Genomic DNA, 25,824 nt, shown 5'->3' on the forward strand with positions numbered 1-25,824 from the left:
TTTGCCGCTCCTTGAGCTGGTTGCTGTTCCTGTCGCTCCTGGTTCCTGGAGCCTGTCCATGCTGGTCCTGCCCACGGTGTGTCTTCCCCAGTCCCAGGTCCTTCCGGACAGGTGCATGTCGGGCTGTGTTGCTTCGGCAATAGCCCCGGCTCCGGCCTGGATGGAGGACCTGACGACTGTCCTGCGTGAGCTGACGAGGAAGAGGAAGCTGTCATCTTCGTCTGCTGCTGCCTCTTCCCCTTCGACTTCTAAGGCCCATAAGCCGAAGAAGAAGAAGGCTGCCTTCCCCCCTAAGAAGTCTCCTTCGGGAACTTCTAAGGGCCCGTCCCACCCCGGTGGGACGGGGGGTCCTTCTGCTGGTCCTCCTGCTCCTTCGGGAGCGGGGCCCGTCTCCCCTTCCGTAAGGAAGAGATAGACGGGGACCAGAGGAGTATCGGTTAGCTCTGGTACTTCCTCGCCTGGTGCTAGCGGCGATGCCGCTATGCCAGGTTGTTCCGGCTCGGTCTCTTCGTTCGCGAGAGATCCCGAGTGTACGTTTCTCCCTCTGGGAGACCGTGTAGCCAAGTTTCGGCGCACAGAGTTCGCTCGGCGCCAAGACGCGGCACTGAGCAGAAGGCTGGTGTGGGAGAGCCGCTCAGGTGACTTCTCGCCAGGCCAGCGGCCGCTCTTGCAGCGACCAGCTGGTAACCCGGGTTTTCCCCCCTAAGAACGGCTCCTTCGGACCTTCTAAGGGCCCGTCTCGCTCAGGCGATTCGGGGAGCTCTTCTGCTGGTCCTCCTGCTCCCTCGGGAACAGGGCCCGTCTCTTCTTCTACCAAGGAGAAGAAGACGGGGACCAGAGGAGTACCAGCTTCGGCTGGCACTTCCTCGCATGGTTCTAGCGGTTCTGCCGCTAAACCAAGATCCTCCTCGGCTTCTCGTTAGCGAGAAGTACCGAGTGGACGGTCTCCCGCGGGAGACCGTCCAGCCAAAGTCTTGACGCCCGAGCTCGCTCGCCGTCAAGACAGAAGCGCGGAGCAGAAGACTGCGTGAGGCAGTTGACGTGACGGTCGCTGACCAGCCACGGGTTGAGGCGAGGAAGGGGTCCCCGCGGCCGTCGGTACCAGCCACGGCTGGTACCAGCGGCTCGACGCGCCGAGAGGACGCTCGCCGGTCTCACCGCGACAGCGAGCCTAGCCGGTCACCTGACCGCCGCTCCCATCGGGACCGGGCGGAGACTGTAACCAGCAACAGCTCGCCTGACGCTAGAGATCAGCGTCGACGTTCTCAGCCGAGCCTCTCGCCCCAGGCGAGCGGCAAGGCTAGGCCTGCTGCTCGATCGCCACCGGCGGGTTGACGATCAGCAGCAGCCCTCCAAGCACGATGGTTCTGCCAGCGAGCTAGGGGGGAGCGTCAGGTCTGCCTCTCCTGTACCTTCAACCTCCTCGGGCTACACCGGGAGGAGCGAGGTACCTAAGAGTGATCGCGAGAGGTGCGCCGCTTGCGATCCCGCTATGACGCCGTATGGACCAGGCACGGTTCTAGGACCGACCAGGACATACGCGCAAGTACCTGGAGGCCGTCAGGGGTCTGCCGCTGTTCCTCCTTCTGAAGGAGTATCTCGGGATCTGTTCTTGCTGGAGGGACTGGACGGTCCTACTCCGCAAGACGCGGTTACTCCCGAGATACAGAGGAATTTTGCAGAAGTCATTAAGCTGATTCGTCAGCATAATGACCTTGCGGAAGGATTGCCGCTCCCACCAGCAGAGCCCACGTCTCTGCTCGAGTCGTTTGGGGCCCGAGAGGGAACCCAAACCGACGGTGGGTCTGCCGCGATCGGAGCTTGCCGATTCTGTCTCGAACCAGTGTCTCTCGTCTCCGGACAAGAAGGCTCTCTCAGTTCTGGCCGGTCGATCAAGCTACTTCCACCTCCTCTACTGCGACAGCGGCGTTTCTACGTGTCTTCGGACACCGTATTTAAATACTCCTTTGGTCCTCCTGAGAGGTTTCGACCTCGACGAGGACTGGAATGAGTCGGAGGACGGTATCGGCTCTCTCCTGTCAGGTGTCGATCAGCCCCACCCAGACGACGTTCACAGTGGCGGCAGACCCTTACCTACAGTGAGAGTTCGTAACCCTCCACGGGAAAACGTTTTCTCCTGACGATACATTTTCCCACGGCGATGGCTGCTCCTACTCTTCTCCAACTGCTAGTTCTACTGGGAAGGCGAGCGAGTATCCAATTCCTCCCCCATTCCCTCTCTCCTTACGGCTACGAGGGAAAGGGAGGGATCCTACAGAGATTTCTCTGTAGGATCCCACGGTTGGGGACTGCGCTACCGGGGGGGACCTTCGGGTCCTACCTGACGTAAGCCCCGGTCGTTGAGGAGGGATCTTGCCCCATTCTCGATTTCTACGGGAATCGAGAGGACCACCAGCCGATATCGTTTGACGAATTCGGTGGGGGTTTCGCAGACTGCTTAGAATTCTACGGAATTTCTAGCGCATTCAGTGTGTTCGAGTTTTTTTACGATCTCCAAACACTTAGGCGAGACCACGGTCCAAAGTGAGCGAGACGAGAATCCCCGATATGTTACACGATAATCGGGAACCTCGCCTATGCTCGAATTCCTGGAATTTCTAGCATTGGGAAGAAGACTGCTGCTGAAAGAAACTATCTCACAGTAGGCGACCAACCTGGAATAGAGAAGATCGGACGGGAATATCCAGTTTGGCTTGAACTATCGTCTTAGTATTCTGTTCACCATTGAAGCTTTCCTTCAAGGAAGACTTCTCCTTCACTCTCTTTGATAGAGATCGAAGGTGGTCGATCTCCAATCCTTATTTTGTTTTCTTGAAGGAAAGAATTTAGGATGGAGATCGTTGTTCAGAATCCTACAAATATACTACGTATATTAACCTCGCGACATGATTTCTACTAAGCAGTTGATTGTCCGAGGGGTAGGCGCATATCCTAGTTAATCTACGGATTGCGACTTAGAAGAGAAGTATTTTAATTGAACTGCAACTTGGGGTTGCCTGCAACCTCCCAGGAGTTTTCAGTTTCAATTTTATATACTTATGGTTTTGTCACGACAACACCATTTCAACTTTTATATTTACCGAAATTCGTTTCGCCTAAATATGGCGGTCCCCGGGTTACGACGGGTCCGGCTTACGACGTTCCGAGGTTACAACGCTTTTTCTTAAATATTCATTGAAAAATCCGCCCTGGGTTATGACGCTTGTTCCGAGGTTACGACGCTGACGCTTCCGACGCTCCGAGTTTATGACGCTTTTAAAAAACACATACTATGATAAGATAAGAATCCTTTATAGTTTAGCACAGTTTCTCTCTCTCTCTCTCTCTCTCTCTTTTGTATTTTCCAATGAAAATAATCACTATAATTCTCTCTCTCTCTCTCTCTCTCTCTCTCTCTCTCTCTCTCTCTCTCTCTCTCTCTCTCTTTTTTGTATTTTCCAATGTAATCAACTATCATATCTCTCTCTCTCTCTCTCTCTCTCTCTCTCTCTCTCTCTCTCTCTCTCTCTCTCTCTCTCTCTCTCTATACTACAAAGATGTATGTTTTTTAGTATGATAAATAAATGATTTACTGTTTTCAAATATTAATATTAATTTATACAGCAATAATATCAATTCATTAAAGAAAATACCATAGTGAATTAGTAAGATTTTAGCTTATATTTAAAAAATTATGGAAGAATGAAGGAAATCCCAGTCTTCTTCAAGTAACTTCCAGTAACCTTTTCTCCATATTCAGGTACTAAAACTGTCAGATATATCAAGGTTCTGTGACAGCCAGGAGGGGGAAAATTTGGGGGAAGAGCTGCAGTGTTGCAATCACGTGGTCCCTGACATTTCCCCCCCCCCCCCCCCACTCTCTCTCTCTCTCTCTCTCTCTCTCTCTCTCTCTCTCTCTCTCTCTCTCTCTCTCTCATTTACTGAGACTCGAGATTTTTTATGTACTTGTACCATTTGTTTTTAATACTTTCAAATAATAATAATAATAATAATAAATAATAATAACTGTAATTACAAAAATTCATATGTGATAGTATTTTAAAGAAATACAATACGTACTAATCTATCTATCCATGTCACTTTTAATTAAGGTTAAACTCTCTCTCTCTCTCTCTCTCTCTCTGCCACACAAGATAATAATGGGTCATAGTGTTAACTCCCTCCCTCTCTTTCGCTGGAAGCGTTATAAGTATTTTTTGAGAGAACAGAGAGAGATAAACACTCTCTCTCTCTCTCTCTCTCTCTCTCTCTCTCTCTCTCTCTCTCTCTCTCTCTCTCTCTCTCTTCTCCTCTCTCTCTCTCTCTCTACCGAGATGAAAGAATTTTTATGGTACTAGTATGTAAAATGTTTATTGATAATTTCAGTTATTTAATAATAATAATAATAAAACTTTAATTACAAAATTCATAATGGTCGTCCCCATTTTAAAGAGATGAAAATGACCTTTCCATTTCACTTGTAAGGATAATTCCTCTTTCTTACTGAGATGAGAGAATTTTTATGGTAGATGCACGTGTTTATTATATTTTCAAATAATAATAATAGAAGTAGTAATAATACGATAACTAATTTCAAAAGAAAATTCTTCCCTTTGTCTTTTTCTGTATCAATTTCCCCACCTCAACTCGAGTGACACTCGAGCTTAACAATGCCATACAATGGTCAACGAATTTAATGGTTTTATGTAATCTCTCTCTCTCTCTCTCTCTCTCTCTCTCTCTCTCTCTCTCTCTCTCTCTCTCTCTCTCTCTCTTACTGAGATGAGATCATTTTCATGGACGTGTATGTAATAAGTTTATCATTAATATTTTCCAATAATAATACTATAAGTACAAAATTCATATCTGAGTATTTTAAATACAATAATCATTCCATTTCTCTCTTTTAAATACTGTAAGGACAACTCTCTCTCTCTCTCTCTCTCTCTCTCTCTCTCTCTCTCTCTCTCTCTCTCTCTCTCTCTCTCTGTCCCCACAAGATACTTGTCATACATTTGGTGTTTCTATTTCTTCCTTTTATCTCTCCTCGCTCTCAGCAAAAGAATTGATAGACAGGACAAACATAATTGCACAGTCCTCTCTTTCTCTCTTCTCTGGAGAAATATATGTATTTATGGGAGGGGGAAAAAGTTGCCTACAGACATTCATTTCAATCTATTGAAACCGTAAGGAGTTATTTCTCTCTCTCTCTCTCTCTCTCTCTCTCTCTCTCTCCTCTCTCTCTTCTCTCTCTCTCTCTCTTGTATTTTAATGAAAATATACAGTAATTTGTGAAAACACAGTGTTGCACATGAAAAAAGTAAATTAGTGATAATTTTAGAGATACGGCCCTAAGAAAAATTGCAAATTAGTAGTGAAATTTTCCCTGTGGACATGTTTTCAAGAACGTCGTTCCGGCTTACGACGATTTTCGGGTTACGACGCGTCTTAAGAACGGAACCCCCGTCGTAACCCGGGGACTGCCTGTAATTGCTCGAGCTTATCTTTTATGCTCGGTAGTTCTAGCCGAACGCATTCCTTCGTGGAGTAATGGATTACCTGGCAACTCAGGATGACGAGTCAGTGAGAGCTCAGGCTCAACTACTGCGTATTGAACTGCCTGATAGCAGCTCAGTATCAGCTGGGCCTCCGAGATGCACGGTTGGTTATGTCTCTCTCTCCCCTGCTTTGATTGACTACCGAACCGTATCTCTGCCCAACAATCATGGACTTAGGTCTCTGATTAACGGGGATTCTCGCAATAATGAAGGACCATCTACTGCTGTGACGCTAGATTCCATCGCCTTCGACATTGCGAGAATTTTCAACAGAGATATCTCTTGGACTCTTTCATCTTTCTGTTTACCGCACGGTAACAGAAGTCTGTACAAGTCTCCCGCTGCATCACACTGCGATAATGCGAATGATTTTGCAGACATCTGAGTTTGTCTTCAAAATATCTCGTATTCGTAGGTGTACAATTGTTCATTGTTCAACCCGAATTACAAGATGTGTCAGAAGACATCGCCTACTCTCCGACCTGACAGCTCTACTTCCAAATGTTCAGCCCATGAGAAGCAGTTCTTCAGGCGGCTTTCCCCTGTGTTTTCATTACTGAAGAACGCCCCGCTTTCATTGCAACTACGACTTCTCACCGGACAGCAATGAAATAGCGGTTAGCGTTTTCAGTCATTTGTAAGCACAGGTTATGAATCTTGAGAATCCTTCTCTCGATTCGTCTGTGAAGACGTAGGTTGCATTCAATATCTACCTTCGTCTTCAACGGTACATAGTGTTGTTTCTCCTTAGCTGAGATTCAACAACTATAAGATGTTTTGCCTTCAGGGACCTCGGTCTCTAGAAGGCAATTGACTTTCGCCTGTTGGGCACATGCCTTAAGAGAATCATCACCTCGCTGTCCGGCATTGGTGACAAACAAATACATTATTTGTTTGGTCTCTCGGCATAACCCTTTTAAAGGCGAAGGTCACGTGACTTACTCGGATGCTTGGACAACTTGCCTCCTACCAAACGCAGTCAGTCGGCAGCTGTCAGAGCGCCCGAGTCAGTTACGAACTACGCTGTTGACTTAGTTCGGTTGTTACAGAGCAATCATTACTTCGTTTTAATAGCTTGTCAACAGTACCCATACCATCGACACCCACCATGGAGTGTCGGTGTCCTATCCACTACCGAGAACTTCGCTGCATGGGGATAGGAGGATGCGAGAGACTTCGTGGCAAACGGACAGACCAGTATGGGTACTGGACATCACCGAAGTAGAGAAGAGGGATAGGTCATGCGACTATTTCCTTCTTTTCCTCTGAGGAACTGCATGACTTCTCCTGCGAAGTCAAGCATCCAGGGGATGGGGATCCGTGACGCTCGATTTCGTACCGAACTTCGTAGCGAAGACTCAGAACCCTTCGGTCCCTGGCGATTGGTTCGAGTCGTTCACAATCCCCTCCCTAATGGACTTCACCGCCTTCGATGCGAAGGAGATGCTGCCTTGTCCGCAAGAACTTCTCCGTGGCGCAGGTACTGAAGGCAGGGGTCTGGTCCAACCAGACCACATGCCCTTCCTTCTACCTTCGGGATATTGCCCACAGGTCCTTGGATCTTTTTCCTTGGACCCGTGGTGGCTGCTCAAACACGTTGTGTAGCGAACCCAGACCCTCGCAGGCTGAACAGCATCGAGTCCTGGTGTGACCGTAAGAATGCATGAGTGAATGAGAGTGTGACTGGCTCCTCTTCCCATCTTTTTCTTCCCCTCTACCTGTGGTTAGAGGGACACGGTTGTCACCCTGCTGGATAAGGACAAGATGCAGGTGAGCTACTCAACAGAGCCCCATCCTATCCCTTTCACTAGGGATAGGAGCGTATATCCACCACTTCCTCCAACAAGGGGGAGGAAGTGGATGCCAGCTTGAGACAACCCATACTTTATGTTGCCTCTTGCAAACAGGAACAAGTTCTTGCTTGCTGGTACGAAGAGATACGCTTGCCTCTCTCTTAGTACTCGGCCCAGAGGTCTGACCATTGATCCTGCGGTGCACACCCCGATCAATCGGACAGAGGCTTGGATCCCTCCCTCGCTCTTACGACCAGGGAGGCATTCCAGGGATGGACGAACACCAGTCTGTTCATCAAAAGACTCAGATTCCTCCCACAAGAAGTGAGTCTTCCTATTGTTAAAGGACCGATGGTTTGTATTACGTATCGGAACAAATGACAATTTGTCGAAAATTGCATTTTTCCTAACTATACAAACCTGAGGTCCTTTACATATAGTCCCTCCTCATGCCACCCCTCACTCTGCGTATTTTGCATGGGCCAAAAGCAAAAGTGCCGCGCGACTGTCGGACAAGCAGTTAACTACCGTTCTCCCCTTGTTCGAAGCTTACGACCGTTCCAGCTGCCGCTAGCTACTTCCTATTGTTAAAGGACCTCAGGTTTGTATAGTTAGGAAAAATGCAATTTTCGACAAATTGTCATGTTTCTTCGGGTTTGGATTCCGTTGTAGTTTCTAGTGTGACAGTTTGTCTTTAGTTCCATCTTTGGTTTTATTTCCTGCTTCAAGTACTTTGCAACAGCAGGTTTCTAAGTCCTTGGTTGGTTGTTCGGAGGCGGTTTTGAGTTTGTCGGGTTCTGAAGTGTTGAATAGTGCTTGTTCGTCTTCGAAGGTTCTCTTTTCCCTCTGGGGATAAATTTCGTTTGTCTTGCAGTGGTGGTAATTCTGGTGATCAGGTTCTCAAGTTAACTTTATGCCTATAAGGTATGGTAATTATAAATATCAGCTAATTCTCGGTTCTATGCATATTGAATTATGATAATCCAGTACGAAAAGAAATTGAATGCATTAATAACAATTGGCTTAGCGTACCAATTTGAAGACGAAATGAGAATCGGATCGTATGATAATTCAGTGCAAAATGTAATTGAACAAGAATGAGAATCAGATTCGGTCCGACTTCAGCATTATAATAGTATTATATGTATCCTCATATCGTAGTATAGGTACTAATACAGGCTGTCCCTGGTTATCGGGGGGGGCGTTCCATTCCTGGGGGAGTGCTGATAAGTGAAAACCACCACTAACTGAAACTGATTTATGGCATGGCATGCCATAAGCTCCCTTATGGCGTGCCATAAGAACCCTTATGGCACCGATAACCGGAACTTGACCCGTTATGGCCCCATAAATCGCCAATTTTATGGCGCTAGACAAGTCCCATAAAACCAGATTACCAATAAAAAAGTCCACTGATAACCGGGGACTGCCTGTATAGCAGTCAGTTGTTTGCTTTGAAACCAGCTGATGATGAATACGAGTTTGCGTCGCTGTATTTAACTCATTTTTGCTGTGATTGGCTAACTGTGACTGATGTGACAGCTCTTCCCCACGTTTGTCTTTTAGGAAAGCAATCTTTTAACTATGTTGACATTTTAGCATAACTAATTATGGTGTCTTGTGCCATATAAATCAGAAATCATAAGGAATTTGTACATTTCATTGCTTTCCAAGAATATTCCCTCAGGTGACGGAATTCGGTAGTAGTATATGACGTCTTCATCCGTTTAGCAGAAGAATTTCTGTTAGTTGGGCTTGTGGTAATTATATTAAGCTTTATGTCAATTACAGTTACATGTATATATTACCAGTCGTGTGATCAAATACAATTACAGCTGATTAATATTTAAATAGAATAAAGATTTACACTTAAAATTACCCTGAGAAAATGTATCTAACTCAACTCTCTTGCTGCCTGATTGCACGCTGCTGCCTGTGCACGCTGCGCGAGACATATAGAAAGACTTAATTTATTTTCAAAATTTTGTTGTACCGATACTAATTGCTAACCCCATCAAATTATCGTAAGACGAATTACAGTAGCTTGAATACTGACTGTATTCATGATCATGTCTTGAAGAATTTCCTGAGTTTGCTAATGACGTTTGTCAAGATTATCAATGGGGAACAGAGTTGATCTAGTTTCTTTCTCCCAATTTCTTCTAAAACTTCTTTTTATGTCTTTACACAATCTTTATCGGGTCATTCTTTAGAGGTCACTTTGGAGTCTTCTCTCACTCATCCTGTTTCTTTGCCACTAACACAGCAGAGCAAAGAATTTTCATAATTTCAATCCTGAAATTTGGGGGTTTTGGCAGCTCCCTCTCTCTCTTTAGGGCTGAGGGAAGTAATTTTGGTGGAGCTGTCTTCTTAGCACCTTCCACAGGTCCTGTAGTTCTCAGGCTGCTGGTCTGGATGCTGCACAGGCGGTTGCGGAATCTTCTGCAACTCCATATATTCATCCTTTGAGATGTAATGTGTCCTCTGTGGTTCTTGCAGGTGCTACGGCAGTTGGCGATTCATGTGCGCCATCGTCAACTGTATCAGTACTGGTTGTATCCTCAGCCTCTCCTTTCTATAGGGTAGCTGATAATCTTCCTTTTTTGGTTCCCATTTTTATGCTTTCAAGGTTTGAGATGTAACGTGCCTACCACGTTTATGGGGGGGCTACTGCTGTTGGCAGTTCTTCTGCACCATCACTAGTACCGTTTGTGCCTTCGGCCTCCTTTCGTTAAGGTAGCTGGTAATTTCCTTCTTCGGCTCCCATTGGTTCCGCAGTTCACAGCCTGTCCTTAGATGCACTTTTTGGTGCTGTACAAGTTGGTTTTCTTCACCTGCACATCAGCGTTAGGTGCTCGGTGATTACTCAGTGTGGGTTCTTTTTTCTCTCCTGTTTCTTTCTCAACCTTTTCCTGTGGCTATTTCTGCTCCTCCTTCAAGGTGTTCAATGTGGGTTCGGCCTTGGTTCCGGGGTTTCCGGGAATACTTCCTTCCCTCACTTGGTCAATGTAGCTTCAGCTCCAGACTCCCGCCCTGGTTTAGTGCTGGTGTAACCGGCGTTTGTTGGATCATGTTTTGCGACCTCGACGCTCCTAGGGGGGCCTTGGTCGTCCATTTGTAGTCGCCCAGGTGTTATGTCATAGTCGCTGGCTGATGCAGGGTTTCGCAGTCGAGTGAGACTGGCTCACGGTTATGTCATTGTCTTTGGTTGGTACAGGTTTGGCGCAACAGTGTGTGGTTGGCTCTTAGGGGTGGGCGTTGATTGCCAAGGTATGTGTGACCCAGGCGTAATGTCATTGTCACTGGGTAGTGTGGGTTTGCACAGTTGAGCAAGACTAGCTTGGGGTTATATCATAGTCTTTAGTTTGTACATGGGTGCGGAACTGGAGGGTGGTTGGCTCTTGGGGTTGGGCGGCGATTGGCCAGGTGTTAAGTCATCGTGTCTGAGGGAGAGTTGTGGGATTTCACAGTCGAGTATGACTAGCTCATGAATCAGGAGTTTATCATCTTGTTGGTACAGCTTTGTGCAACCGGATCGGTTGGCTTGGTTATGATGGGATCATGTATGTCAGGTGTAGGTATTGAGCATCCAAGTGTACGTAGTAAGTTCCGGGTTATTGGTGCTGCTCTGGCGGGTGTTTAACCTTCTCCTTTTCCTGTTCTGGTGCGGATGGACAGGACTGAAAGATGGTACCCTTTGAAGAGAGGATCTAGTACTAGTTGTCAGCTTTTGTTTCTCCAGCAAAGCAAAGCGAGTATAAACGGGTGGTGGAATTTATCCATTCTTTCTTTCTGCAGTCCAGGCTCTGGAGCAACCTACACAGTTAATTCAAGCAATGTTTGAAATGTTGTATTCAACTAAACCAGTAATCTCCCAAACATAATGTAAGCTGATCTGGTTTCGGCCGAGTCTGGCAACTTTTGCAGAAGCCGACTCTAGGCTAGCATCACTTAATGGGTTGGGTAAGCTGGATTCAACCTTGCTTCCTGATCAGAAGTGGTCTGTATGCGGTAGCAGGTAACCCTTTACGAATCTGTTGAGGCTTTCTCTCTTGGGTTCCTTTGAAGATTCGTGTGGTAGGGGTTACATATCTTGAGGCTTGTATTTGGAAGACAGCTTTTACAGCCAGTCAGAGGCCTTGTCCCACTTTATGTGGATGTTGCTGAGTTGATGGGGGTTTTCTCAAACATGGTTGGTTTACTCCTTCTGATCCTGGACTGTTTGACAACCTCATCACTTTGGTTTTGATGGGGTTGGCATACCAGACTAACGTATCGGTTGGCTGCACACGTACTAAACTCTTGTAAAGAAGAGGAGGGTCTTCTTGTTAAATCATCTGCCTCCTCACTATTGGGACATTCATAAGAAGGTTCTGTTGAGGGTGCCTCTTGCACTCAGCAACAGTCTTTTAGAGAGCAAGATGTCTCCTCAATGGTCAATTTTGTGTCGTCGTCGTCATAAGCAGCATCGTTGGATGATTGTATAGCAGGTAACAGATCTCAAATGCTGCTGTGTCTGTTTCAAGCTCTCAAAGTTTATTTGTTACATATTGAGGAACTTTTACCTCATCTGAGAATCTTATTTGGTTTCCCCTTGGTGTCCATTTCATTCCATTTCCGAAAATACTATTTTCTTCTTCTTGCGAGGGGTTAATAATCAAGCATCTGTTGGTTCTTCATCTCTTTCGGAGCCTTAAGTTATTTTTCGCGTCGGAGGGCATAGAATATCGCGGATGGCTACCCCCTTCAGCTTTCTGGAGGAAATTTTCGGTGTCAGCAATCTTGGAGGCAGTTACTAGGAGATTCGGTTTGGGTTTTCACGACGCTCTACCTTAGGGATTTTCAGTTTCTTCAGAGAATGGTTATTCGCTGGGTCCTGTTGTTGCGGCCAACTCAGTTTTATAATTAGTTTGGTATCGTTAGGATGTTAGAATGTAACAGGTAACTCATTTGACGCTATTTTACCTGCAGCGTTGGTAGTGCTGACAGTTAAAATTACCCACTGTGGGTAAATCTGTGGGGATATAGTTCAGGCTGGTCAGTGACCAGGGCTAATTCAGGTGTTCTGGTATTATAATATTAGTTTTATCATGTAAACTTAATTTTTATTGCAGTGTCTTGCAGTGTCTTACCGAACAATTATACAGCTGTAGGTTCCCTGCAATGGCAGACATAGGATTTAAAATTTTGCGTTGGCACCGCCATCAGCGATGTAGGTGATGTCATCGAGGCTTCTGGTGAACATTGGTGGTCGGTGCAGACTTGTTCTTCATCTTTTGGGAAGTATTTCTTACCAATATCGGGTGAAGTACTAAAACTTTGTATTGTTGATTTGAAACTATTTTAGCTAGTTTTCATTTCTCCAATTTGTGGTCATTCCATCGTGTCGGACTCTAGTTCATTGCTAGTTAGCTTTTGCGCCAGAAGGTGGAAAACTAGGCTAGTTAAAACCATCTATGATTTGGACTCCAAGTGCATTAAATGTAGGGTATTTGATTGTTCTAGGGAGTCTACTTGCTTAAGAATTCAAGGATTGGAGTTAGCGACCGTGGAAAGTTTTTGTTTCGCACTCTGAGAAGATAGTTAAGGATAGGAAGAGGAAAGCAGCCCTTAGAGCTGAGAGTAAGGCTGCTTCTGCTTCTATCGAAGCATCTGGGCCTATTCCTTCTCCTTCTCCTCTGATTATGTCTCCGATCTTGAGTCCTCCTACTCCTGCGCCTGTAACTCCTCCAGCTTCCCTTGCAATATTTCCTGACACCATTGCCAGTCTCGAGTAAGTTTGAGAAAAAGTTTTATGTATTAGCCAATACTGTTATGCAGTTAAGGTCATGGAAAAGTCTGCAAGTGAAGTGAAAAGTGTCAGTGCAGTGAGGGGCCAGCTGTTTGTCCTGACAGTTCTCCTAGATGAAGGTCACTGTCCTGCTCCCCCACCTCGGGGAGAAGACATGCCAGAGGTCCAAGGGAGACTCGGGGTTTGCCCACAGGCAGTCGCTCAATCTGATCGACTTGTGTGCGCCAGCAGGATTTGACTAAGCACCATTGGAAAGGTGTGTCTTTTAGTGCTAAGTTATCGACTGACTCGAGCGATTCTTTGCCTGTGAGATGTCGCAATTGGTGTAACTCGTCCTCTTCACGCTCGCTTAAGAGATGTTCGACTGAAGAGGTCTTCTTGCCTCCTCCCGTTAAAAAGGAACAGAGGTAGATAGCAGTCCTTGTCCTTCATGCAGTGTTGCTACATAGACTTTGCCCCGTATGCTTAATGCAACTACAACCTCCGTCGACTCGAATGAGGAACATCGTATTTCAACTCTGTCAATTAGTTCGGCAATCCAGAATGTCAGAAGTGCGGCTTTGACTTCTCGTGCAGCAGATGCTTTGACTTCATGTGCTGCTGATGTTGTGACTGACGCAAGACCTCTGGTGTCGAACGTATCGACTCTTTCAATTCCAGTACCTTTACCTTCAGCTCAAGAGGACGCTAACTTAGTCCCCCTCCATCGACAATTAGAGGAGTTGATGTCTTGGATGAGAGAGAGCAAGCAAGGTTCCAAGAACATCGAGTTGAATGCGGATCCATCCGTGTCGCCTATTTCTTCAGATGAAGAGGAGGATCAAGAAGTGGACACTATCCTGCTTTGGTGCTATTTGAAGCCTTCACACTACCTCCTGGATATGTACCCAGACTATTTCGTTGCAGCTGCTCCTAGGTCTCCTGCTTTGATATTCCTCATGAGAAGGAAGAATGTTGATCCCCTTCTCCCGAAACTCGTGCTGTGATGTGGAGTACTGGTCGACAATAAAGAGAGCGCTTGGGGAAGCGACTTTCACCTATCCTCCCTCCAAGTTAATCAAGAAGAGGTATAGGTTCTATGTTACTAGAGAGCACCTTCTATGGGAGTTTCTGCCTCCTCCCAGGGGGACCGCTCTGGTCTTGCTGACACGAACAGGTCAGCAATCACAGCAGGTAAGATATTCTTCACATCACCTGAAGTGGATCACCTAGTCAAGAATATATTCAAGATTCTGGAAATAATGAGCTTCCAGGACTGGACGATCAGAGCTCTCGCTACAAAAATAGAGCACTGTCCTACCCTCCCGTTAGAACTTGCATCTGATTGGCTCGGGGTTCTGTCTTACACCGACAAATCAGTTCGGGACAGTTGCGATGAGCTGGCTTCTCTACTTGTGTTCGGCACCTTAAAGAAAAGGCAGCTCTGGTGTTCCTTCATTACGAGAGGAGTTACTTTGCCTCAGAAGTCCGCTCTGTTGTTTACACCTCTTGACAAGACTCATCTTTTCCCTAAGGAGACGGTGGTTAAGATTCTCTCCGCCCTAGAAAAGAAATCTACTAATGACCTTCTTGTCCAGTCTTCCAAACGTGTCAAGCCCCCGACTGTGACTCCTTCTGCCTTGGAATTGCCTTTGCAGAAAAAACCCTTTCGAGGAGGCAAGTCCAGACCCTTTGCCAGGCTTTGTTCGAAATTGCGACCCCGACTAAGGCCTCTACCAAAGCTGACACCAAGTCATCTAAGTGATCTCTCAGTCCTTCATGCTCCGGTACGAGGCAGACAGTCTCTTCTGGGAGGAGTGGAGTCGCAGAGGGGCAGAGCCCTGGGTGATAAAAGTCCTCAGGTTCAGTTACTCCACTCCTCTCATAGAGGTTCTGCCTCTCTCCACTGTTCCCATTGCATTTCCTGCCTACTCTCCAGACTCGGAAAGGTATTTAGCCTTAGCTTGAAAGGTAGTGACTTGTACGGAAGGCGGTGATAGAGGAGATACTCAACAAATCATCCCCAGTTTTTTACAACTGTCTGTTTGTAGTCCCCAAGTCATTGGGGGGGCTGGAGGCACATTTTGGATGTAAGCGCCCTGAACTTGTTCGTTCAGAAGACCAAGTTCAATATGGAGACTACTCGTTCGGTGCTAGATGCCCTTCGTCTGGGGGATTGGATGGTCTCCCTGGACATGCAAGATGTTTACTTCCACATTTTAATTCACCAGGACTCCAAGAAATACCTACGTTTCGTATTCATGGCCAAGGCTTACCAGTTTCATGTGAGTGCTGACACCCATGGGAAAATGGTTACACCCCCTAGGCATGAGAGTGTGTCTACCTAGACAACTGGCTTTTCTGCTCCTCTTCAGAAAGCCAGTGCATGAAGGATCTCGAGAGGACTTTTTTATTAGCATTCTCGTTAGGAATTTAATAAACGAGGACAAGTCAAAACTCATTCGTCTCTGAGCATTCTCTATTTGGGGATGACCATGAACTCATGAGTTTTTCAGGCTTTTCTCTCCTCGAAAAGAGTCCAGTCATGTCTACAAGTTGTCCAAGACTTCCTGGACTGCAAGTCCTGTTGCTCTAACCTTTGGACGAGTCTGTTAAACACACTTGCTTAAGTGGAACAGTTCGTCAAACTCGGAAGACTATACATGAGACCCCTTCAATTCTTCCTGAAGGCTTCATGGTGCAGGAAAATACAACCAGACTCAACAGTATTTACGATTACAGATGAAATCAAGGACGACCTAGCGTGGTGACTATCAAAACCAAGACTTGTAGAGGGTCTTTCTCTCAGTCCGCTCCACCCAACCCTTCAGTTCTTTTCAGAGGCATCCGACGCAGGTTTGGGAGCCCTGTTGGGAGAGGAGGATGTCAGGGAAGTGGTTGAAACTCCAGCGCTCTCTTCATATCAATGTGAAGGAACTGTTAGTAGTATTTCTGGGCCTTCAATCGTTCACTCACCTCGTAGCGGGACAGGTGCTGGTAGTTCACGTGGACAATTCCACTACTATTTTCTACATCAGGAAACGGGGACACGTTCTTTCACTCTATACAACCTGGCAAAAGATCTGCTACTGTGGGCAGAGAAATTTCAAGTCTTGCTGATCCCTCATTTTGTTCAAGGGAAAATGAACTTGCTGGTGGATGAGCTAAGTCAACGTCACCAAGTACTGTTATTTGAATGGACTCTCGACTCCAAGGTCTGCCTAGACCTATGAAAACTGGGGAAAGCCTACAGTGGATCTTTTTGCAACCTCGAGGAACAATTGCCTTCCTCTGTTCTGCTCGCCAGTCAGGGATCCGCTTGCATGGTCAGTCGATGCAATGCTGCTAGACTGGTCTGGCCTGGTTGCACACGCCTTTCCCCCGCTCGGCCTGATAAGACAGGTGCTGAACAAGGTGTCGTTTCATCATATTGTCTCTCTGACACTAATTGCCCCATTCTGGCCAAGGAAGGAATGGTTCCCAGATCTTCTCGACCTGCTCGTAGACTTTCCCAGGCTTCTACCTCTAAAGAAATGTCTACTCAGACAACCACACTTCAAAAGATTCCACCAAGGACTATCCGCTCTAGCTCTTGACAGGATTCAGACTGTCAAGAGTCTTGACAGAGCAAAGGGATTTTTGAAATGAGCTGCAGAAGTTATCGCGAACTGCAGAAGAAATTCTTCTAACAGACTATACCAAGCTAAATGGGGGAAAATTTGAAGATGGTGTAGACAAACTAAAGTCTTTTCTTCTGAGAAGTCTATGAGCGAAATAGCGGACTTCCTTCTCTTCCTAAGGGATGTGAAGCATTAAGCCCCGTTCAACAATTAAAGGATACAGAGCAATGCTTGCCTTAGTTTTCAAACACGGGTTTAGACCTCTCCACGAATACGGATCTTTCTGATTTAATTAAATCCTTCAAGACTTCCAAATCATCAAAGGACTCAGTATCTTGGAATCTTGATATTGTACTTAAATGGCTTTTGGGTCCTTCCTTTGAGTCTTTACCTTCTTTGTAAGAGCCTTTACCTTCTCAGCAAGATGAGTTAGTGAGCTGCACGCAATGGATAAGAAGGTGGGCTTTTCTCATGGAGAAACGGTTTGCGCTGTAGCTCTAGATTTTCTCGCTAAAATCGAGAAGCCTTCTAATCCGTGGCCACGCTCTTTCGTTCTCGAGAACTTAACAGATTTACTAGGCCAGGAAGAGAAAGAAAGACTTTTATGTCCTTTGTGGGCATGAAGGTGTTACCTTCGCAGAACAGAGAAGATTAGAGGTCAGTCACCTCGCTTGTGGTGTTCTGTTAAGAATCCCTCTTGGCCTCTCTCAAAAAATGCTATGTCCTCTCTGAGAGAGTTAATTGTAGAAGCACATTCTCAAATGAATGATGTGGATTTCCCACTACTGAGAGTAAAAGCTTTCCCACTACTGAGAGTGAAAGCCCATAAAGTTCGAGCAGTAGCGACTTCCCTTGCTTTTCATTGCAATCTATCGCTATCCGCTATCATTCAAAATACCTTTTGGAGGTCCAAATCCATCTTTGTGGTACATTATTTGAAGGAAATCAAAACCGTGTTTGAAGATTGTAAATCCCTTGGTTCACTTTTTGGTAGCTGGCATGGTGTTGGGAGAAACAGCATTGGGGGTTGGTCTCCCTCTGTTATTTTTTTTTTTGCCTTTTATCAAGGTTGACGGGTTCAAGGGAAGCCAGGGGTTACTAGGTACTGGAGTACTCACCAGTTCATTTAGTTTAGTATTGTGGGTAAAAGGGGGATTTTAATTTGGTGTAGGTGACAGTTACTGTTTGTCTTTTGTGGTTGTTGTTTCTGGTCTTAGCCCAGGGCAAGGGCCAATATTTTGTTTTTATCTTCGCTAAGTCAGCGTCGAACTACTATGACTACAAAGATATTCCACTCAAAGTAGAGGTGCTCATTGGTCATACACCAAACCCTCTACTTCATAAGATGAGCACCAACCAGAGGCAGTATTCTCTTACAGTAGCTCTCTTACAAGGTAAGGTACAACAAGCACTAGCAGTGCTCTTTTGTCTGTTTTCAAGAATTCTATGATATTTTTGAATTAAGCATACAGCCACAGATCCTCCCATTCTTGCAATGAGTAATCGGCTGTATAATTGTTTGGTAAGACACTGCAATAAAAATGGAATTTTTATGATAAAATGAAATTTTATTGCATACATACCAAACAATTATTAATTAAAGCCCTCCCCCTCCCCAAATGTGGATGGCTGGGCAGAACAAATTGTTGTTACTTGAACAGTTGTACCTGCACCTCCCTTGAGTGGAGGGAGATGACGTCACCTACATCTGCGATGGCAGCGCTGCTGCAGCTTTAAATCTATTGTCTGCCATTGTAGGGAACCTACGGCGGTATAATTGTTCGGTAAGTATGCAATAAAACTTCATTTTATTATAAAAATTCCATATTTAATTGATGGATTATGATGAAAACATTGGTGTTGTATTTTGGATTTATATTATTAATGCTATACACATTATATTTCAGAAATAGCCAGTTCACACACTAGCGAACCAGAGTTGCCTCTAGTGATAAGTATTCCTGCCTGGAGTAGTGAAGGAACCATTGCATCTGTAAAGGCTGCAGCCAAGATGGCCTCATTTACAGTTTTGTCTGTAGTTACTCAGCCTGTTGCAGCAGTGCTTGCCTATGGATTATTGGATGACAATAAGAGTAACATGTAAGTAATCTAAGTTTTTTTTTTATGAAGTTCTTTACATGTAATAAATCAAATTGCTGCTGTACTTCATTATCTTGGAACATCTTTTCATTGGCAGCAAGTCTGCACTGCTCATATCTAAGCAGGACTTTATACAGTCCTTTATCTGTAATCCTCAGGGCCAGATGTGTTTTGGTTTTTGGAATTTTTCAGATTCCAGAACTGTGTGGTCAGAAACATAATCAAACATCATTATTGCAGCAAAAACTTATATTTTCCTTTTTCATGTTTTTTCATTATAGTACTAGTTTATTCATTATACCATATATGTATACTTGCGTAACACACAATCTCTCATATCATGCAACCCCCAAATTTTCACCCTAAAACAATGAATTGATCATGTATCTCGAGTAACATGTGAGTTTAATTTTTGAGACCAAACTTCAATAGGCTAACCATCTTTCCTTCTCTTTATCTATCCTATTTTCATGTAAGGCTAACCCCTTTTTCTCCCTCTATCCCATCTTCTAGTCAAGTTAAAAAGAGAAAACTAAAAGTATGGTCAGTAATGTTACACTTATTGTGTAAAAGCATATGGCCAGAAACAGCTGATTTGCTATGAACAACTGAATTCAATAACTACAGTGGTTTGCTTGCATTCCAACCATCGTGTGATTGTAAAAAATTACAGTAATTGTTACAAATGACATTAAATAGAATAGGACTGATATACAGTGGACCCCCGTATTCGCGTTCTCAGTCGCGGACTCACACATTCACAGATTTCTCTGGAACATTTCCCCTCATTATTTGCCAATTCGTGGTATTTTTCTATGGGAAATATTCACAAATTCTTGTTTTTTCTTAATCAATTTTGTCATAAAATGAACTTTTTGTGAAAAAACTTGAAAAACCAAGTATAAAAATTTTTTGTGGGTTTTTCTTTAAGTTTTAACTAACAAAATAGGCTGTCTTCAGCATTTTTATAGGGGCTCCGACTATTCGCGGATTCTAACCATTCGCAGGGGAGTCTGGTATGCATTCCCTGCAAATACAGGGGATCACTGTTTTTACTTTACTATCCTCATTCGTTATTGAGAAAAGATCGACAAGTGTGTATACTGCTAAATTTAAGCTGCTAGTTGTAGCCGAAGCTGAGGAAAGAATTTTTATCTGCCAACGACTATTATTGTGCAGAGGCAACATGGAAACTTTGGTATAGCCCCATCAAACTTGACTGTAAACAAAATTTAAGAGAAATGTGTTTTAATCAAAACTATTTGGCATGAAAAGACACATTTTACTGTGTTCACTCCAATAAAAGTTGAATATGTAAAGCTCGTAGTATTCTGATGAAATCAAGTGAAAATATCGAAAACAATCTTGATTTTTTTATGCAATAAACATGCCCTCAGCACCATCTACTAAAAAAAAAAATAACTAAATTTTGTTCACAAATGATATGTTTTAAGTGATATTTCAACTTGAAATGCTTTGTATAACGTAAAATAACCTTGTCCCATATAAATAGAGTATCTTTAGATTCATTTGTGGTAACTAGAAGCAGGAAAGTCGCTCTGATTTGAGTTCAATACAGCAAAACAAAACTTACCTCACAATCGCCTTCAGCTGATTTCCAAACCAAAACATTGCTTGCTATATTTGTGTATGAAAATACATATAATATTATTGGATGTAATGAAGTAAAGCATAATTTTTTAAAAGCCTTATGGAAAAGATGCATATCCATTATGTTTGTATTTGATCTTACGATACTAATATGTGATTGTTACATACTCAAATTTTATATCTCATGTATGATGCGACCCCCTTAAAATTAGCTCCAAAATTAGGTCTTCAAAAGTCGCATGATATGCGAGTATATAAAGTAGTTTATTATTACATGTATTTACATTGACCCTTAACTCTTAGTGGACAGGTAAAAAAATCAACATACAGCTCCTCAGGCCGGGTAAACTTTGAAGTTAGCCAATTCACGAAAAAAACACTTCAATGGAAAGAGGAAGATATGCTAGTGCACATGGTGAAAGAAAATAATTATAAAAAATTTCCCTACCTTCCAAAAGAAGTTGAAAATGACTATTTACAATCCCCTGTGGGGCCTCTTTTTACTAGATGATCATAGATTTTACTAACTTACATGTTTTTTCTAATAAGTTATTTTATTTTATTGCAAAATAATAATGACAGCTCACACAACATCAATACAGATAAGAAGTAAAATCAGTAACAATTTCTTAGCATATTTGTTGAAGAATATTTATGTAAATTTACCGAGAACGAAGGCTCAGTAACTTTTTTATTTGCACATGTTTGTTCCAATATTTTTTTGCACATTTCTTTGCAAAATTAAAAAAGATGTCATATGAGGGAGACAAAGTACATTAGTCCTCGAAGTCAAAATCACTACTAAGCTTGCATGAGCTGCCTAGTTCTGATTTTAGCCAGTGTAAAAGTAGCCATTAGTGAATTTATGGGCTATAGAAGTATTGGCACCTCTTTCCTGCCCGATTCTTTCCAAATTAATGGGGCTTAATATTGCTTATCTACAGGATCAATCCGTCCACCGCCCCAAACCTGTTATTACTACTCCTGAGAAGCTATCCATCCATTAAGGGTTAATGGACAAACTTTCTCACATGAGTAGCAATAACAAGTTTTGGGTGGACAGCAGATTCAGTCATGGTGAGTAACAATATTGAGCTCCATCAATTTGGGGGAATCAGTCGGGAAAGAGGTGCCATTACTTTTATAGCCAGTAAATTTACTAATGGCAACTTTTACGATGGCTAAAATCCACTGGGCGACTCATGAAAGAGTTAGTTAGGATCTTGACTTCAAGGGAGGATGTAGTGCTTGTCTGTCTCACAAGACGTCTTTTTGTAAATTTGCTCATAAATATACCAAGGGGTTGCTGTTGGTTTTAGTTCTTATCTTTTATGATAGTATGTCAGTTATAAATGTAATTTTGCAAAGAAAAGTGTAAAGAAGTATTAGAAAAAAAAACATATATAAATCCCAAAAAAAGTTATTGCATCTTTGTTCTCTGTAAATTTACATAAAAATTTACAAATATGCTCAGAATTTGTTATTAATTTTATTTCTTATCTATTTTGATAGTGTGAGTTATAATTATAATTTTACAAAATAAAATAAATTTCTTTTTTTATAAAAGTCATGTATACTATGTAAAATTCATGATTGTCTTGTAAAAGAGGCTCCATAAATGGTGTAAAGAGTAATTTTCAACTTCTCATGGAAGATAGGGGAAATTTTTTATAATTTTTTTTCTTACACCATGTGCAATTGCATTGATTTTTTTTTTAAATTGGCTAACCTCAAAGTTTATCCTGCCTGGGTTGCTGCAAATTGATTAATTAATCCATCCATTAAGGGTTAATGCACTGTTAATTTAATGAGATATCAATATCATTAATAGTAAAATAGTTGGACAGTTAAGACCATATGTTCACTAACATTATATTTTCAACAAAAACGTTCCATAAAATTCAAAATTATACATTATCATCATAATTGTAAAGTGAACTTGTGAATTTTAATGATAAGTAAAACTATAAAATACATTTCATCATATCGATCTTGGAGAGGGTTGTTCTTTGTTGTCACTATGGGTCATCACAGTTTGCAGTTGTATATTAGAGGACAGTCCAGGAACAGGATTCACAAGTGATGAAGTAGGCCGACCCAACAAGATTAGGCATGTGAATAGTTGGATTTTTAATACTACTATATTAAAATTAAAATTATTGTTAAATGTTTTGTTTTCATGAACTAATTATATAAAGTAGGTTATTGAGTAATTTTTATCGTCATCAGTCAGATAAACAAGATATTGGCAACATTCAAATTTAGTGCCATGCACAATATTTGGGATCAAAATGTCTACAGATAATATATAACAGAAGTAGAGGGCTGTCATTGGCTAATAGCTCTCCATGACAACCAGCCTGTATTCTGTCTTAGAAAGAAGAATGTTTTGCTCATCTCAAGCTGATATATATGTGACATAAGTACTTGTGTTTCTAGTACAGTTCATAGTTGTTCCTACACGGCATACAAACCGTCAGTCCTTTACAAAATGAATTACTTAAGGCGAAACCTGGACGCGGCCGCTGAACTTTTAAACAAGGCATTGCGGTAGTTATCTACCTTCCGGTCATTGGTAATGCCACGACTTGGGTTGAGCATTCAATTTGCTTTCAGCCGTTGTCATGTGAGCACACACCTCTGTGCTCTCTGCCCGACATTCTGCTGGACTTCGCTTTTTCCCGGTGTGATTTTTTTTTTTTTTTTTTTTTTTTTTTTTTTTTTTGGGCTTGAGTTTTCAAAAAGTTCTTCAGCAATCCCTCGATCTGCAGTCCTTGTTACCATCTACATCCTTCAGGCGTTGCCCGGGCATAGACAGCAAGAAGTGTAACAGAATTTGCTCCTCAGTCGAAGTAGATCCTCATACGGTTTGTGCTTCATGGTGAGGAGTTGATTGTGATGGCGTAATAACATGTACAGTGTTGTTCGTGGTCTGCTGCTCAGTGGGAGAAGTTTTGTGGGCAGGAGGCATTACGTCAGGAGACCAAAAGCCATGGCGGGGAGCGTTTCACTCCTTCCACTTCTGTACTGGACCCTTCGGCCTCGTTCTTGTCCCTCTTTAATCAACCTACGTTTGCTGCTACCCCTCTGGGGGAAGCTTCTCTCTTACCTTTCTGACAAGTCGGGGGGTAAAGGGGAGGAAGGAGCTTTAGCGGTGGCCCCGAGCAATGCCCTTCGGGATCTTTCCTTGTCCCGAAAGTCCTCCTTTGTATCAAGGATGGACCCCTCCAATTAACCCAACTGTTCTCCTTGCAGGTGTTGTGCCTGGGTCAGACCAGGCTTGGGCTTCCCTGGGCATCACCGGGTCCCCTTCGGTGCTAGCGCTGCTCGCTCACCTGAACCGTACCCTGACTAGCGCTGCCACCCCCTCTGTCTCTACCCCTACCACCTCTACCGTGACCCAGCTCGGTTACTTGGTTCCTCCGCACCTGGTATGGTCTCGCCATCCGACGAATGTCTCTGTTTTCATAGGTGGCGGGCATCAGCTGCCTTCCTTTGCCTTCCCAATGCTGCCACCTGGGTTTCTGCCTTCCCTGATGCTGCCAGATGTTAGGGGAAATGCTAGCCATACCGAGGATGGGACCGGTTGCTGCGGAGTTTACTCCAGACCGCTTCCTTGTTCCCTCCGTGCCTGCCAGCCCTGCTGTAGTTCCCGGACTGGCTGCTGTTCCTGCTCCTGAGCCCAGTCCCGGACCTGCCCCCAGCGAGACCACGGCCCCGGTACGCAAGCCTGCCGCCACCGATGTTCACTGGAATGCCCTCGTATCGTTTCTGCAGAAGGTGTCGTTGTCTTCCTCTTCGGATTTTTCTTCATCTGCCTCCTCTTCCATTTCTTCTTCTCCGAGGGTTGCTTAACCTAAGAAGGAGAAGGCTGTCTCTCCACACCCCCTAAGAAGTCTCATACCGAAACTTCTAAGGGTCTGCATTCCTCCTTCAGGAGGAAAGCAGTTGGCTCTCTCGTCGGCTCTCCCTCTCCTTCAGGAAAGGGAACGGAGGCTCCGCCTTCAGAGGCCAGAGCCTTGGCAGCCTCTGAAGATTGGACTTCAGTTCGTACTCCAACTCCGGGTTCTGATGGCACTGCTGGAGGAACTGGAGCCATGTCGGGGCCTCATTCACGAGTGCCTCTTAGTGTGCTGCCTTCCAAGGGGGCAGCACATCCACTGGCAGTGGCACGAAACAACAGAAGGGATTGAGCCTTGGCTCGAACCCTCCTGCAAAGACCAAGGCTGGTTCTTTGTCAGGAGCCAAGACTGTTGCACCTCCCCCATCGGAGTGAGCAATGGAGGAGACGAAGAAGAGGTCCCCTGTTCAGTCCTCTCTATCAGGGGCTTCGACCCCGAAGAGCACTGGGATGTGTCGTGAGGGGAATGCACTTTTTTGGCAGGTAGGGGACCAGCACTGTTGCAGAGCGACGAGAACAGTCGCAGTCTCCTCGGAGTCCGCATTGTCAGTACGATTGCGATCTCCTAGACACGCCCTTGTCACCACCGCAGGTTGGTACAGGGGCATGGCTCACCCCACCTGGCATTACTGCTGCTAGGAGGAGTGATGGCGTCCGATCCATCTCTTCTACTCCCTCTACTTCCTCGGGATACACCGGGAGGAGCGAGGTGAATGGTAGGAACCCCGTGGAGACTTCTCCACAGGATTCAGCAACAGTAGCCTACTTCCCTGGAGTCCTAGGACCCCAACGATTGTACACCAAAGTCGTCGCATATGGATCGAAGGGGTCTGGCTTGGTTCCTCCTAACGGAGGAGCAGATCAGGAAGACCGACCCCTGGAAGGACTTGGGCCTTTACCAAAGGATTTCGGACACCCCCAAGATGCAGAGATCGTTGCACTGATCCGTCAGCACAACAATCTCGGGGAAGCAGCCACGACAGCCTCTGCAGGAGATTGTCCCTCTTGCCTCTAATCCTTTTGGGGTCTCAAGAAGGAACCCAAGGCTTTGATGGGACTTCCTTGGTCGACATTCTGGGTAAAGTGAATGATCTTGTCTCAGGGCAGGAGAATTCCCTTAGATCCAGCCGTTCGGACCTTCCTCCTCCTCTACCTTGCCAGAGGCGTTTCTACATGCCATCAGATAGGCCTCTACCGACCAAGAAGGTTGACCTGGACCTGGTTCGCCTCGGTTCGGGTCTGTCACTGCAACACCTGACTGCAGAGAACGTCTCACTCTCACAGCAGAAGGCAGCGACATTGGAAGCTACCACCATAGCAGCTCTCCAAGCAGTCTCCTGGTTGGACCTGTGGTCTTTCACAGTGTCCAAAGTCGCTGCTTCTTCCTGGGCCAGCACCCCAGGGGAAGACTCTGCTTTCAGGAGACTCTGCCAGTCTTGGGGGTAGGGCAATTATCTACGTGGCCCACCAG

The 25,824-nt window shown here is 44.6% G+C and overlaps 1 protein-coding gene across 1 annotated transcript in view; it reads left to right on the forward strand.

Annotated features, from left to right (window-relative positions):
- The window catches only part of LOC135200239 (heat shock 70 kDa protein 14-like), a gene marked incomplete in the record, with an annotated part of 291,697 nt that overhangs the window by 92,802 nt on the left and 173,071 nt on the right, over positions 1–25,824 (forward strand). Inside the window, 1 exon segment of the mRNA XM_064228688.1 lies at positions 18,649–18,841. Within this exon segment, the coding sequence (XP_064084758.1) occupies positions 18,649–18,841 (193 nt within the window).

This window comes from Macrobrachium nipponense, chromosome 26, assembly GCF_015104395.2.
Source record: "Macrobrachium nipponense isolate FS-2020 chromosome 26, ASM1510439v2, whole genome shotgun sequence".
Classification (NCBI taxonomy): Eukaryota; Metazoa; Arthropoda; class Malacostraca; order Decapoda; family Palaemonidae; genus Macrobrachium; species Macrobrachium nipponense.